The sequence below is a fragment of the Agelaius phoeniceus genome, chromosome 19 (assembly GCF_051311805.1).
Source record: "Agelaius phoeniceus isolate bAgePho1 chromosome 19, bAgePho1.hap1, whole genome shotgun sequence".
Classification (NCBI taxonomy): Eukaryota; Metazoa; Chordata; class Aves; order Passeriformes; family Icteridae; genus Agelaius; species Agelaius phoeniceus.
In genome coordinates, this window is record NC_135283.1 from 8,923,419 (window position 1) to 8,940,015 (window position 16,597).

At 42.9% G+C, this 16,597-nt stretch overlaps 1 protein-coding gene across 3 annotated transcripts in view; it reads left to right on the top strand.

Annotated features, from left to right (window-relative positions):
• ANKFN1 (ankyrin repeat and fibronectin type III domain containing 1) overlaps nt 1–12,703 on the top strand; it is a 133,391-nt gene extending 120,688 nt beyond the window's left edge. For all 3 annotated transcript variants that reach the window (XM_077188220.1, XM_077188219.1, XM_054645225.2), the window contains 2 exons: nt 2,324–2,543; nt 4,678–12,703. In XM_077188220.1, the coding sequence (XP_077044335.1) occupies nt 2,324–2,543; nt 4,678–5,471 (1,014 nt within the window). In that variant the 3' untranslated portion in view covers nt 5,472–12,703. The remainder of the gene's footprint in view (nt 1–2,323; nt 2,544–4,677) is intronic.
• The last annotated feature ends 3,894 nt before the right edge of the window (nt 12,704–16,597 follow it).

Here is a 16,597-nt window from a genome sequence, read left to right on the forward strand (position 1 = left end):
GTTGGAATAGGGGCCAAGACACCATTTATTCCGTTGACAAGATGTTTGGCCCTCCATAGTTATGAACAAAAGCATAATATTTCTATTTCTCTTTGTTCTGCATGCAGACCCCCTTTGCCTTGTCCGCTTGCAGCTTTGGGCAACCTGCAGCAGGGCAGAGAGGGAAGATCCATTGTACTCCCACTCTCAGTCACCCCATTCTCACACTCAGAAAATCTAGCTTTCTTGCAGTCTGCAGGAGAATTTGGAAAATTTTTATCCTTCACATAAAACCCGAGCATTTTTATATTAATATGCAGGTACTGTATAGACAGTTCTGTGTTCCTCTTCTCCGAAGTGTTTGAGTCACATATCTGTGCTGGGAAAATATGGGAGAACATTTTAAACTTCAGTGTTTTGTGCTGAATTATTGTGACAGTGTATTAGGCTTGTCAGGTTTCCTCTCAAATGAAAACCAGCTGTATTCCACCTATTGGCAAAAATATCTCTGCCTACCACATACCACAATCTTCAGTGGTGACCACGAAACCACAAGAGCATTTGTGTGATCCCAGATCTAAGACAGTGTTGAAGTCACTACACAAACCAAACATTGTAAAGAGCAAGGGAGTCTATATAAATGCAGTTCTGAAAAGGAGTCAGAGGGCAACTGAAAGTAAAAATTATTGAAAAAAACCCCAGCCAGAATGTAAGGCACTTGGAGTCTTTACCAGAATGTTACAGAGAAAGAAAAGAAATCTACAGACACTGAAACTAAAACTGAAGTTAAGCTGTAATTCATATCATGTAATGTTTCAAATGTTCCTAAATTGTAAAAGAACCACCGTTCATTACAATGTCCTGGGAGAAAACCAACAGGATTTGCATTTTAATAAACTGCATGCAGGATGGTTCTTGTTTGGGGTTGAGGGAGGATCACAGAAAGGATGTATAAAATCTCTAAAATCAAATAGGTGAGATGTTTGCTAACTGGAATTCTCTTCATGGAGCTACACTGAAGTCTTGAAATTATGCAGGATTATGAATTAATCTCTGAACCATTTGCTATTCTTATTGATGTATATTCTTAGCTCATATTAACTCAGTGGCAAGGCTTGCACTGACATCATTGGAGTCGGGATTTCACCTTTATATAAAAATGGCCATACTAGGTCAAAACCAAGATCCAGCTGCCCAGCTATCCTGCCTCCAACACAGCTCATCAGGAACTACCCCAGCAAATCTGGCATTTACAGCATCCCTTGGGAGTAAATTTCACACTTTGAATATGCATTTTGTGAAGTATCTCCAGCTAAGAGAAGTCGTCTTCAAATATCAGTCAGCAGGCTCTCTGATCCCTCTGGCACTCTGATTCCTCTGCACTCCCCAGCAGACAATTGTCACTGCACAGAGTACCCCTCACTTTTGCCTCTCCATTACTGAGTGAACTCTCAGTGCATTCTTGCAGAATGTAGCTTGTGTAACTGCAAAGCAGCTTCCCTCAAGCACTGCAATATTCATAGGAAGGCTCACTTGACATTCAGAACCTTCTGTAGGAAAAGTGCAAGGGAAGTTCTAGAAAAGACACTGCAGCAGGAGGGTATTTACTCACAGCTACTCTCATTTGATGGTTGCAACATTTGCTCAGCCATCAAAGATCTTGAATGGCTTGAAGATGATGTTTAAAGATGTTGAAAGTGTTCCATTATCAAAAGACTCTTCAGACCCACATTAAACAGCATCTTTCCTCTCTGCAGAGATACTTAACCTACATCCTGCTATTGATTTAGGCACTTGTCTCTTATTGCCATCAAAAGGCATGTCTTACAACTGCTTTTGGGTAGATTTATACTTTTAAAATGTATGGAGACTAAAATTGTAAGAGAGAAACTGCATTTTGGCTCATAGCTGTGCTTCTGCCCTCCATTTATGTATCTCCACATGTGTATGTTCTTTGTTAAAAACTAGGTCTGACCTGAGCAATTGCTTTGCCCTGGGTTTGCAAAGATGCTCCAGATCTCTCACTTTTATTCCAGTGCAGAATCAAACCAACTTCCAGGTGTGCTATAAACTGATCATATTTTTACTCCATCAAAATACAATTTTCATTTTCTCTCCATGTCAGATTTTAGGTCTGGATTCACCCCTCCTAACTACACATTCTTAATTGAGGTACTTCTTACCAAAATCAGTTCAGACCTCCTCAATCTGAATGTTCTTTTGGGAGATCATGCTGCTCTCTCTTGGCAGTGACTACAGACTTGCACTTGAAAAAGTACACACTTAGGTAGAATTAATACTCATCATACTTAACTGTATTTTGTCACTATTGTTTTCTTCACAGCAAATTGATGAGATTTGGAGGGACATGAGATGGATAACAGAAGCACTGCAGTATGCAAGATACAAGCAGCCAGCAGCAGGCCTGCCCATAAAGAAGCTTGTGGATCTTTCAGAAGAACACTCTCAAAAGAAAATGAGCTCCACCTCTTCACACCTAGATTGTCTCCCTTCACCTCCCCCTTCTCCTGAGCCTAGAATCCAGAGGAGAAAAGCTATGAGTGGTAAGAGAACTTTTCTTTTTTTACCAAGCACTCTTTGAACTCTCTTTTAATTATAACAGTTTTTGTATGTCTTTTCATAAAAGGAGTAAATTTTTCCCATACCTGTCAAGGTATTTTAACAATCATTTGCCACTCAGTATACTGAGATCCTTCTGTAATCTTTACAATCATTTTTTACTTTCAGCTACTCAGAATAACTGCTCATCATCAGCCAACTTTGTCACCTCACTGTTCCAGATCATTTAATGCACTGGTTGGAAGGGACAAGTGCTATCACTGGCCTCTCCATGATGTCCAGAATTCCAGTAAAATCCATCCATGGTGAAAGCTGACTGCTTCATTTTTTTGCCTACACCAACAATCTGCTCTTTTATATGGAGGGAGCTTTCTCTTTGTCCCAATTTCAGCTGCAGAGCCTATGCTAAAGAACATTATCACAAGCTCTTCAGAGCTCTGATGATGGCTGTGTATTAATTGTGCACACGTTCAGAGTTTTGTTTGACTGATGAGACATGAGTTGTTAGCAAAAGCTATTGACCCATTCTCATCACTCATGTATCTATTATTCTTCCCCACAGTTTTCATTAATTTGACAGAATCTAACCCAATTTTTTCCATAGTTTCCATTTGTCACCTTCTGTTTCTCAGGTATTACAGCCATTTTCTTTCCAGGCTTTCAGTTTTCCTCTGTTTTGCAGCAATTATTTCTCACGCCCCTCTTGCCTTGTTTTGATAGAGCAAATTTTATTGCCAGTTGTCCAGTTTAACAGCTTTTTTCACACACCCCTCAGAGTTTTCGGTGTTTTAGAGAAGCATTTTGAATTACACAAATTACACAAATAAGTACCCATCTCACTGACCATTATTAGTTCACTGCATAGCCAGAAAATTAAACTGATGAAAGAAATGGAGCACAGGAAATAAAGATGAAGCAAATGAAACAGCAACACCCATTTTGCTACCAGAATAAGGACATTGGAGGAAAAAATAAACCATCATTCTGCTGAGATGTCTTTAAGCAACAAGTAAATGAAACAGCAGAAACAAAAGCAGTAGATGCTGCATTAAACAACTGCCATGAGCATTATAGTAATAATAATTTGGGTTTTTTCAAATTGGCAGTTTTATACAGTTAAGGAAAATTAATAAATCTGTTCTGATTAGATTTCATGCGGTAAAAAGAAAAGAAGCCTGAAGAGGCTGGTGCTTTGCTTCACTCCATTATACAGTGGTGTTCTTTCTCAGCACCCCACCCTGAACTGTTTTTCCCCTGTATCACAGACCAGGAATACAGAATAATCCTGGGCTCTGGTACAGTGCAAACTGCAGTTTTATCTTGTCCTGCACACCCTGGATTCATTAATACTGGGCTCTATGGCAATTTACACAAGCTCCAAGTGAGCAGTCAGCACTGTATAAAATCGATGTTTAATTCCTGGAATCTAAGATAAACTATCCAGAGCAATGGAGCATCAATCTATTCTATCACACATGCCACTATTTATTATCTTATTGATCCTTCTGAAGCCCAAAGACAGCAGCAATTTCAGTGCCAGTGTGATATTTGGTCCACAAATTCGCATTTGAATTCTGTGTGTCTGTTTTGGATTTGAACACACAATGCACCTGATGGCCAAAAGGGCAGTTTTTATTTATCAACCTCCATGTTGTGCCTTGAGCCTCTTACCATACTTATAGTTGCACACTGCTCACCATTACAGAGATATAAATCTAGAGTAACTTAACTGACATCTTTAATAAAAACAGAACCTGGATTAGAGAATTTCTCTGTCACAAATCTCCATGTCTATGAAATTTAGTGAAAGCAAGATAAAAGAAAACATATCCTCTCAGAACTTAATCCCAATTTAAATTCAATTTTTCCCCATCTTTAACATAATAAATTAATTGTTTCTGGTTCTCCTAATTCTGCCACCACCTGTCTAACACATCTGTGACTCCTCCCTGACAAATCCTCTCTGACTGCCTTTGCTGTCACTCGGCCTGTGGCAATTTCACAGAGGAAACACACATACATTTCCAGCACTGGAGATTTAAAATTAGGACAAAACCCACATAAATGACATGTCTCTGCTGAGCTTGTCCTGTGAGGGTTAACCAGTTCTCCTTGCAGACTCCCAGCCCTGCTCGGATGAAGAAGGCTGCTCCGAGGTATTCCTCCCCACCGACAGTGACTACGACTCCAGTGATGCCTTGAGCCCAAGGGAATTGGACGTGATTTACCCCCCGCCCCAGGACATCTCCCAGCAGGCTGGCAGTGGCCTGGGTGGCAGCGCACCCAACGTGCTCCAAGCCCACGACCTGAAGCCCTGCCTGGCACTGAGGGAAGGCCTGACAGAGTGCGGTGCCTCCGACACCAGCGCTGAATGTTGCACAGAGCAGATGAGCAGTCTGACAATGTCAGGGCTTACACCGAAAAGCTCAGACAAGTCCTCCAGCTCCAAGCAGCCACTGGGCTTTTTAGGGAAAAAAAAGTTGGGGAAACACCAGCATTACAACTACTTCAGCCGGCAGCACCGCTGGCTGCGCGTGCACAGCGAGACGCAGGCAGGCTCTCTGTCAGAAGGTGTCTACACCCAGCACCTCATGAGATCTCCAGATCTGGCTCAAGAACCTACCTCCAGCGAGCAGGTGACCATTCCCATCGACGGGTCTCGGAGCACCTTCGTACCTCATGCATCCAGCCTTCAAGAGGATGGCAAAGGCAAGTATGAGGAACCAAGGCAGGATGTCCATAGGATACATGTGGAGCCTTATGAATCATTTCTGGATGGAGAGGGCAGGTCCTGGGCGATGAGCACGGAGGCTGTAGAACACACAGGTGTGCACAGTGCTATGCAACAGACCACGGGGCCAGAGGAGCAGTCGGGCTCTGCTGTCCCAGAAGTTTTCAGCAGCACCCTTTAACCCCAGAATCCTGCACTGCTTCCCATCACTCCACATGAGATATGAGCATTGTGATCATAAAGGCCATACTTTCAAAACCACTGGTGAAAATCCAACTCCTGAAATGGCAACTTGTGCCACTCTAAAGAATCCTAATCTTTTGACTTCATCACCAGATTTCTGGTCTCACAGAGGTATCATCTGTCATGAAGTGAGCATTATTGTTACTGGCATCTGCAGCTTTGCAGGTAGACTCATAACAGTCACCACATAACAATGTGCAATTGAGTATCAGGTTTTGCAGGTCTCTGCATTTCCATGTTTCTCTGAGCATGCAAAATTTTAAGCATGAGTGGTTATGCCTGCAAGTTATCAGAAGTTGTAACATCCTTGGTGACCTTATGTTGGGACTGTGTCCTAAAAGTCTATTAACTTGTTTCCCACCACCTCTTGCAATTTTTTTACTTTTCCACTTCTCTTGAATGAATTTAGGTTGGATATAGCTGAAATACTAATAGTTCTAGTAAAACAGATAACCCAGAGTTTCTAGCCACTTAAAGAAATGAAAATTCTTTCATTATATAGAAAATGTAATCAACACCATCTCTGGATGCTATCAGAGCCTGACATAATTATCACAATTGTTTTTTCAGGAGCTTAGATTTCAAATTATTTAAGTAGCAAGTTATTTTAAAAGCTCAGGAGATGAACCTTTGAGGTCAAGAGCAGGCAGAATGAGGCCAGGTTCTAGACAAATAATATGCAGGGTGTATATGAGATTGAAGAAAAATTTTTCTTTTCTTTTCCCCACCAAACAAGAGCACATTTTGTTGTGTTGGCAACACTCTCACACACCCATTGGAAAGAAACACCCCTATTTTTATTCCTGAATATTCACCATAAACTCCAGGGGTATTTGATCAGCATGTCTGAAGCTGGGATGTTCTGGCAGTTCAGATTAGGAAAGTTTGGGATGAAGTTTGAGTGTAAGATTTTTTTCCTTTGGGCCCCACATAAATACTAATGTAATAAGGAGGTTGGGATCTTACTGTATTGTGTAAAGGCAAATTACAGTGAGTCAGGATTTTTTCCTTTGCAACCACAATAAGCACTACAGAAGATGATCTCAAAAATGAAATCTTTATTAATAAGAACCCTAACACTGAAGTTACTAAGAAATGAACTAATGTGTAGAGAAACCCCAGCTGTTGCACAAGCTTTAATTTTCTTAAACAGTTCTTGAAGTTTAATTTTATAGGCCACATTCCTGCTGGTTAAATTCCCTCACTCCGTGTTTGTGTAGCCTTCTGCCTTTCAGTTTTCCAGCCTCCAGGTGGATACATTCTAAGGCCCCCAATAAAGAGATTTGAGTTAAATAGTTGAGTTTACAAGTCCTTGAGGTAAAGGTAAGGATTTGGGCCCATGATCTGTGGTCCTTATTAAAATAGCACTTCCATAACCCCAGTGCTATTAAAATCCCTGCGAACTCAATCCATAAATTCAAAAATAAATGTTATTCACTATTTTATGCTTGGTCAGTATGTGGAAGCCAAGAAGAGTCCTTGCAGTGATAGGAAGGGCAAAAAATTTCTATAAGGGATTTACATTTGTAACTTCTCTTTTTGGGAGCAGGAAGTTAACTTCTTGGACAAAAAATACTCATTCATTACCTGATCCACAGTGAGGATGGAAAGGCTTCCATTCACTCCCACAGGGTTTGGATGAGACCCACACCAAAAATTCCTGTGGGTGAGAAGATGCAGGGGGAGCAGCAGTGGCAGTGCCCATTTGCAGCCAAAAGGGCACACATTGTATGGAACTGGGGATGGGGAATGCCTGACTCACCACAGAGCCAAGCAGGACAGTCTGACTGTCACTGAGGGCACTCACAGCTGGTTACTTCAGATTCTGTTTATTAGCAGAAGGCTTTTCACCAGGGAGAGACAAACAATGTAATGCTCCTGTGCAGAACCAAAATAATTGACACAGTTTTCCAGTGTTCAGAACCTTGCCTGGGCTCCCCTAATCTATTCTGCCTCTAAAGAAAACTGCCATAAAACTATTAAAGAATAAAATAACCACACACTGAGGCCATATGTTTTTGCAGGAAGTGATGAGATAAAACAAGATGGTCCTAAATGAAACCCACCTCACTTTTCTTTGGCTCATCAGGAACAATGAGGGCAAGAAGTAGCAAAATCTCCAGCAGAGAGGCACACACTGCTGGTGAGATAAGGATGTAACAATCTCTTGTCTGCTCCTGCTCCTGGACCTTTCCAGAAGCAGTCATGTAGCTAATAAAGGACTGGATTCTCTACTTGAAGGAAGGCCTTGACTTCATCATAATCTTCTGTGTTGAGATGAAATTTGACTCTGGGGGTGCAAATACCAGCCAAAATCTAACCTGTCCTACTTTTAACCTTGCTATGGAAGTAGTGTTTAGGTGATGGCCAATGGGATGTGCTTCCTTGATCTATTGCCTCCAGACTGAGGTTCTTCCACAAACTTTATTAGTCAAATTACTAACTGATAGTTCTGGGTTTAAATATTTCTGGCTATAAAGCACTGACTTATCTTCAGGTAAAAATACATGTTCTTTGTTCAAAATTGCTATCCCTACCTATTTTGGATCTCCTTAAAAGAATAATAGTGAACACCCAGAGGTAAATAAATAGTAGAAAGCAGTGCCTTTCAAGTACTGCCATAATAGAAATCACAATTCTTCTGCAGTTCTCTTAAGAACATCACACACACATTTCACAAACAACTTCAGCAATTGAAAAGAATCCTGGGAAATGCACAGCACAGCACTGTTAGCCCCACCCCACAGAGTGGCTCCACCAGTAACTCTTCTGAGTAGAGCTGAGCAAAGGCTCACAGCCCAGAATTAAATTAAAATTAGGAATCCAGGCCTTTAATTACTGGGAGCCCTTTCTCCAGGCTGAGCTCGAGTGCCCCTCCACGAGTTCTTGCAGAGAGCTGGGCAGTGCCAGGGCTCAGAGCCTGCACCACACCAGTTCCAGTGGCAGCAGACAGTTCATTCAAAGGTGCCTGTGCTCTCTTTGCATCAGTTGAAGCTCTCCTCTCTAAAGGGTACTTGGGCTTTGCAACTTCTGGGTCTCTCTTACTCATCCATCTGGCACCAGAACTTTTGTCCTGCATTTTTCAGGGAGTATATTTTCTCCTGGTCTGAACCCAGTCCCTCCTATTTCTAGCCATGACTTGGACTGGCTAGAAAAGAATACAGTGCTTTAATATTATGACTCCACAGGAAGAAGAAAAAATGTAGACCATATCTCCCTGTTTAGTGGTCTCAAACTTACCTGTTTCTGTTGGTAGGAAGTGAGATATAGGTAAACTGCAAGGTTTACATGCAAAATTTCTTGCATCCACAGAAAGGCAGTCTGCAAATGGACAGTTTGTCTCAAGACACCCGTGGCTCAAGCATTTATTTCCCATGTTTGTATTTTTTACTTTGTTTTAGAGAATAATTAAAAATTGGATTTTTTTACATAGTAAGAAAAAGAAATCTATAAAATAATGCTTTTAAATATATACATTAAAGGGGGAGAGGGGAGATTGAATATTTTATCCTGAACATTCATGTGTTTTGGAAAGAGACAGTGCATCTTAAAATTCTCAATGGAATAAAGAAATACATTAAGTTGCTGGTCAACTCTTTTAAGGGGTTTAAATGCATGGCTCGTGACTGTTATGTAAAATTTCAATACAGCCTTACAAACAACAAAGGTATAGTGTATCTGAAAATAGGGTACACAGTTTGGGAACTTACTCTGAATCTCTCTAAGGTGTTGAACTTTGCCATCAGCAAAAACTATTTTCAGTAAACAGGCCCTGAATTTTCAGACAATGGAGATTTCATCAGGTTGGGTCTCTGATTTTTCCACTACAGAAAAAAACCATAAGTAACTAGAATGCTTTATTTGCAAGTATAACTTACCTTTTGATCACACGAAGTGGAATTCATAAGGGTGAATCATGCCCAGAAGTGAGAAGGGGAGCTGTTGGCCCCACATATTCTTTGCAGAAAAGCAGGGCAGCCTTCCCCAAGGTGGAGCCTGGCACACTGCAGCTGGCAGCAGGGACTGGCCAGCAGGGCACCCATCCTCCCTGGAGCAGCCCCCAGAGCCCTCCTTTGGCTTAGACATTTCTGCAGAGCCAGGAGGGGTCACCTTGATCTGATCGGGCTCTGGAGCCACCCATCCATCATTGCTGGTGCTGGAGAGATCCCAGCAGCTCAGAGTCACCTCTCCTCAGTGCTGGTGTCTGTGAGCTCTGATCCAGGAGCTGCTTCTCAGCCTGGTTCCTCAGTCATTTCACAGCACAGCGTCCTGGGCAGGATTCAGCCCTTACACCAGTCATTCCATAACAGGGGAAGGTGTTACTAAACTTGGCTATCACTAGGCTACAGAAAACCACTTATGTAGCTTTTCAAAAAACTAGGACCAAACTTTTTATGTTTATTGTTATTTTCATTTTCTTTCTTGGAAAAGCAATGTGAAACTGATCTGACATTGGAGAAGCTGATGTGGCACTAATCTACCTTATTACTGTGAACTGTAGTAATTATTGAGCAGATTTGAAGCTGAATGCACAGAGTTTTTGTGGTTTACTTTATGTAAAGGTCTGTTTGGGCACAGTCCTGTTGTCCTTGGGCCTCACTCCAGGTTCTTTTGCACCAGTGTAAATCAGTAGTTTCACTGAAGCTGGGTCAGGTACAGACCATGTACAGACCAGCACACCCTGAGGCACAGTTCCATGTCACCTGAGACCTGGACCAGTGGAGTCATCATGAAAACAACACATTTATGTTGGTGTAAAAAATGATGTGTGTAAGGAAGACAAAAGGCATTTGATCCCAGAATATTCCCCTGGAGGTCACAGGGATGGCTGGAGCCGGGCTCAGAGAGTGAGCCCACCACACTGTGTGACACCAGCTGGACTGGGGGAAGCCCTCACTGCAGAATTCACTATTGCTCCTTAGAACAGGGACCACATTTCTCTCCCATGTTATGCAAATGAATCCCCTTCTGAATGCAATGGGAGTTCCAGTCATTTTGCTGATAAAAACAAAGACTTAATAGGGTTATTGGGGACCTGGGGGAGGGGAAGAGGGGTTGTTTGTTTTTTCCCCTCCGAGAAAAAGTAATTTAAGTGAAATGTGCGAGGCAGTGTTTAATTGCTTCCTTGTTTGTACATAGCAATTTGGCTGTTTATTGGTTGTCTTTGTTGAGATTTTTATTGTAACTTGTTTCTATATATGCAACCAAGCGTATGTTAACGTTTAAATTTTGGTACAAAATAATGCACAATTTTATGTGCTCTAAAACTTTGTAAATATCTCGATGAACAATGTATGCTGTGCTAACTGTGAGCTTGGGACTTGACACAATATTTTCACGCATATGTACCTGTGAATGGCTTGAAAAAAATCAAAATATATATTGAGGATGGCCACAAGCCAAGAGTAAATGAGTGCCGTATGACTCATGCTTCTTTAATAATTCCTGAAAGAGGCATGAATAGTACATAAAATAGACAATAAAAATAATTTTCAGGACTACAAATATTTTTTATAACTTCAGATATTAAATACTATTTTAGAAAAAAAAATCGGTTGGTAAAAGAAATCTTAAGTTTATTTGAGTGAATCATTGTCATAAAAATGTTCTTAACATAGATTTTTTTGTTTGATCTAATATCATAGAAACTCAGCTCTTTCAAGATTTAGAAGACTTGAATTGCTCTTGCATTCTTACCACTCCTGTGATCTTCTAAAATTATGCACTTCAAGTCCTCATTAACAAAGAAATGCTGGTGTGTACATTCACATGATCTTAAATACCACATGCACTTGTGCATAATCTTTAAACAGTATTTCTTGAAAAAAACCTGTGTTTGACCATCATCAAGTACCCCCATATGTGAACTTTAGAAATCCTGGAAATCTGAACATAGTTTGTGTTTCTCCCTGAATTCCTTTATTTTTATTGGAAAGTGACTTTTTCTATGGCCAGGCTTTCAAATCTGGTCTCCAAATCTTTATTTTAATTCAGAAACCTGAATGAAATAGGCATGGTTTCCAGGTTTGTGGGTGAAAATACCCTCCCATAAAAGACAACAGAAACTGAACTTTTTTCACATATTCTTGTACACAAAAGCAAAGCAAGACACTTCTAATGCAGTGTGGAACTCTGTCACTGTACGTAAGCAAGGGAAACAAGAACAACTCTGTTTTGAATGCTGAAATCAAACTGGAAGAGCTCTGCTCTGGGTCACAGTTTACCTGTTTTCATAGAGGGACAGGTTGCTGAATGTGTTTTAACAGTCAGATGATGCCATAACTGGAGTAAGTGTCATGGCCAAGGTCACACAGACAGCTTGTGGCAGAGCAGGGACACAATTTCCTGGTCAGCATCCTCCCAGCATCAGCATCCTGTGCACAAGTACATGTGGCAATGTCCATGGTGACCATGGTCTGTATTTCAGCTGTGACATCCCAACTCAATGCAAGCTTCAAAATTAACACCATGCCACTGGACTAATATTGGATATTTTCACCCATGGAAATATTGGGACCAAAACACAGCCAAAGTGGAGTTGAGTGGCAGAACAAAATAATTCTCAAAATGTACGATAAAATATGTCTGTCATTTCCACTACCTTGATTTTTAATTCCAAAACATTAAGATTGGTACCATTGTTTACTAAGTTAGTAAAAGGAAAAACAAAAAAAAAAAACAAATGAAAGTAATTATTCATGTACAGTGACCTAAGAAATTAACTGGGGATTACAGTTCAGGACAAAGCAGGATTTTTGTGTGCATGTGCTTCAGTTCCTCTCTCTGGTGCGTTTTGCATGTACCATGCATTTTTGGAGCCTGGTTGTGTGTATGTTTTGCTTGCCCTGAGCTGAGATTCTCCTTTCTCTCAGAAGATCAGTGAGTGAGCAGTGCTGCTCCCCCAGACGTTTCCAACACATCTGCCATGAAGGACAGCGCTGTTCTGTACCTGCCTCTGTGTTCTCTGCTGTTTTACTGAAAAGCTTTAAAACCAACTGGAAAGAACTTACAAACTCTTCTGGGCATGTTTGTGACTCGCTCTTCTGACAGCATAAGATACCCATTTCACTGTTCCACTCCAGTGTATTGACCTATATAAACTCCCATCTCTCTGAAGAAACTATTAACTTATTTTTTCATTCTGTCTTTAAATAAAAGCTTTGGGTTTTATTTGCGGTTTTTGTTTGTTTTGAAAGCACACAAAAATCTTCATTTATAAACTTCACTGTTCTTTTTCCCGGGCTGCTCTTCTCCTCCCCAGACTGGTTTTTTCAGTCTCTCTGTTCAAACAAATATATCTTTTAGCAAAAGGCTATAAAAAGGTTTCTATTTTCTTAAAATTTTTAACCAATAAATATTAATTAATTGCTGCTAATTAATCAGTAGGACTTCTTTTTCTTACCTGTGAGAGTAACATCTTTTTATTCTGACTGTCCAATTCATCTTTATTATACCAAAAAGAGTCAGGTAGAATCATCCACTCTCTGCTCACACAGACACTCAATTACAGAAATAATAAATGGAGCAGCAACTTTTAAGCCTTATAAACTAATATTAAAGAAATTTAAAGACAAACAGCCTTTAATACCAGTAAATATATATGCTTCTTCTTGAAATATCAAAATCACTGAATTTGGCGAGGTCAGCATTTATTTTACTGAATCTGTGTGGTATTTTCAAAATAGATTCTTTCAAAATTTCAACCAAATATTATTTCACAGGGGGGAAAAAGGCAGTGCCAAAATGTTTTGTCTGGCACTCTTTGTTATCACTTCTTTATAACCCTGAAGCAAAATATTTCAGTATGGATGCGTTAAATGGTGATAAATAATTCTGTAAGAGTTGAACCACCCTCTGTAAGAAACACCAACATCTGCCACTTGTGCTGATTTTAGTGGTACTTGGGAGTGCCACTCACTTCTGAAAATTGGGCTTTTTGCTGAAGCCCTTCATCACAGGAACGTGGCTCCTGTTCCCCACAGCTGTGATCATTTCTGGACCACAGAAGATTTTTCCACCTATGTGGGGGTTCTTCACAAGAACCTGCATGGCCTTTGTCTTTTCCCATATTGCTTTTTAAAATATTTGAGGAAGAAAAATATTGTTTTGGTTTTTTCACTTATCTTCTCTTTTCCTGAAATGGTCACAAAAAGGAGCTAAATTGGAACTCGAACTCAAACAGTGGAATGCCCAACTCGCATGGCTACACATGCTTTGAACCCAGCCAGAGCAGAACAAGGATTTTTTTTTCAGGCTTTCTTCTGGGGCACACTTGCTTCTTTCCCCCTTCTGTGCCTTGTAGTTTGGTCTTGATCCCCTGCTCTCTCGTGGCTCCATCCTGATCCCTCTCTTCCTCGAGTCTGAGTCACAAGAGCAACAACCCTGCCTGCTCCGACCTACTCAGTGCCTCAGCTGTTAAGGTAAAGCCCACGCTCCCAAGGGACTCACGTTTGAGTACAACCCCTGGATTGTCAGGGCTCTGGCTGGCAGTGCTGCCGAGGGGACAGTCTAAGGCTCTATTTTAATCTTCTGGAGCCCAGCCAAACACTGGAACGGAGCTGCCAGCACGAGGGGGGCCCTCCTGCTCACTGTGCCTGACCTCCCATCAGGAGAGGTGCTGGTGTGTTCCTTCTCAAACTACTAGGGCTCTTTCATTGCGCCTGACCTCCCATCACGAGTGCTACCAGGGATCCAGCTCCGACTACTGGGGCTTAACCCTGGCCCGGCTCCAGCACACGAGCCGCACGCTGCTTGTCTCCAGATGCACTGAGCGTAAATCCAGACTCAGCTGCAAGCGCTGCTTCAGGTACGCTGCAGAGCAGCCACGGAGCGACGCCGACTGCTCGTCCTGCCTTAGAGAGCTGGATGCATCCCCCGCACGCTTTTTCAGCTTTAGTTTGGGAGGATGCAAACCAGCATTTCACTGTGTTTGTGGTCCCATTGAGCCCGTGCCCTGCAGCTGGTTCTGTCCTGTCCTGAGTCATACTGGCTCCACAGCCCGTTCCCACAGGCAGTGACAGACCCGGCAGTGCCATGGGCCAAAACCCATACACAACTGCAAAGCCGAGCATGCCTTCCCCTCTCCTGGATACCCAGAGAAGGAAATTTTACAAAAACCCTGGCAGGGTGATGCCCAGTTTTGATGCTCAGCACTGCAGACTTTCCTCCAACACGGGCAGCAAAGCACAGCAGCGCTGTCCACCTGACTTACTCCTGGTTTGCCCGGAGTGCAGGACACCAGCCCATCCTGGCTTATCATAAATCACATCACCCTCTGTGCCAACGTGACACCCCTTACAACGCTTACTTTTCACTGAAAGATAAATGTATTTTTACCAGCCCAAGTCAGTGTGTCCTAATTTACTTCGAGTGACGCCCGCCGGGTCAGTTCTAGAGCTGCACAGCCTCACACCAGATTTACACCTCGGCAGCCCAGAGCCTCTGGTGCCGCTGCGGTGACCGAACCTGCGGCAGGGGGACAAAGCTTTGTCTTGAGAAGGCTCGGCTGGGGCTCGGTACCGGGCACGGGCTGAGCCCGCCCTTCGCTGCACCGATGTCCCGCCTGTGTCCGGTGTGGCACAGCCCGGGTTGTGCGTGGAACAGCCCGGGGCTCACTGCCTGTGCCATGCCCGGGGAGGGGACAGCTCGAGGGTCGCTGCCCGAATGTCCCCGGTGCCGCCGGCCCGTCCCCGCCGTGTCCCCTCACGCCCGCCCAACATGGCGTCCCGCGGGCGCCGCGGCGCCCCCTCCTGGCCAGCGCCGGGCAGTGGCGGTCCCGCGGGAGAGGTGCCGCCCTCAGGGGAGCGCCTGGAGGGGGATCCAAACCCCTGCGGGTACTGCCCGCAGCCCTGCCCGAGGCCCGGCAGGTCCCTCCCCAGTCATGCTGAGGCTCATCCCGCTGGAGGATCGCGGCCTCTCTTTCGCCACCGCTGTCGCAGGTGTTGGCACTCGGGACTCTGAGGTGAGCGGCACCGGTGGAATGGGACAGCGGCCTTGGCTCCACGGACAGCGCCAAACCCAGGCTGAGCCCCCCAGAACGCGCAGCCATCACCACCGCCCTCAGCTCGCTGTACAGGACTCTGTGCGCTGCCCTGGGCTGAAAAGGGTTTTCTGATAAAAAGCGGTCAGGAAACACCACTCTAAGTCACTGGGAAACAACTGATGAGCGAAACCTTGCAGGCGTTGTTGTTGGTGGATGAGTTTTTGGCAGCTGTGTGTCACCCGGGCTCGGGAAGATGGTTAGCACAGGGATTCTTGGCAAAGCTGAGCTCGTAAGGATCGCTCTGTTTGAGTGATTGCATCACCGCAGGTTCCTGAGTGACTTCAAACCCAAGATGCATATTTTAAATCTCCCCTGCTGTTGCTGATAATTTGTTCCATATTTACCATATTACTTAGGACTTGCAAATGGGGCAGTTTTTTTTAGAACATAAATGTTAATTGAATTAGATGGCCATAGCCACAGCAGGCCGAGTTCATCCCTGGTCCCTAATGGCATGGCAGACCATGGGTTTAACCTTCAGGGTGAATTTAGCACTATTGACTTTCCCTCAGCATTAATCCATGGTACTTGAGAAGAGATGGAGCTGTGTAAACTCAGATGGTAACAATTTCTGATTGAGCTTTGTGCTGGCTTTGGATCCCAAGGTTTTCAAAGGATGAGGCTGCTGAAACTGTATTGCTTGTTCAAATTTATGGCATTGATATATACAGTTCTGGACCTACCCAAAGACCACAGTATCTGCATCTGTCAAGGTAGGAATTGGGTAACAATGTTGGTAAAATAAAAGGCTGAATGCAACAAGCTTTTAAAAGCACGTTTCCTCAACTGGGGTTTTTATGGTAATGTTCTTCCTTAAAATCAATCTGCAAACTCCCCATAACCTCAGAAAAGGGGGCAGCTCAAAAGGCAATAATCTCATGCTCTGGTGTTCTACATCCTGCAGAGATTGCATCCAATGTCCAGCATTGCATTGTTAAAATAATTTCATAAAATTACATTTAAGGTGCCATAGATACCACTTATGGATAGAATATCTTTTATCATGTGATCATGGCTTTTAC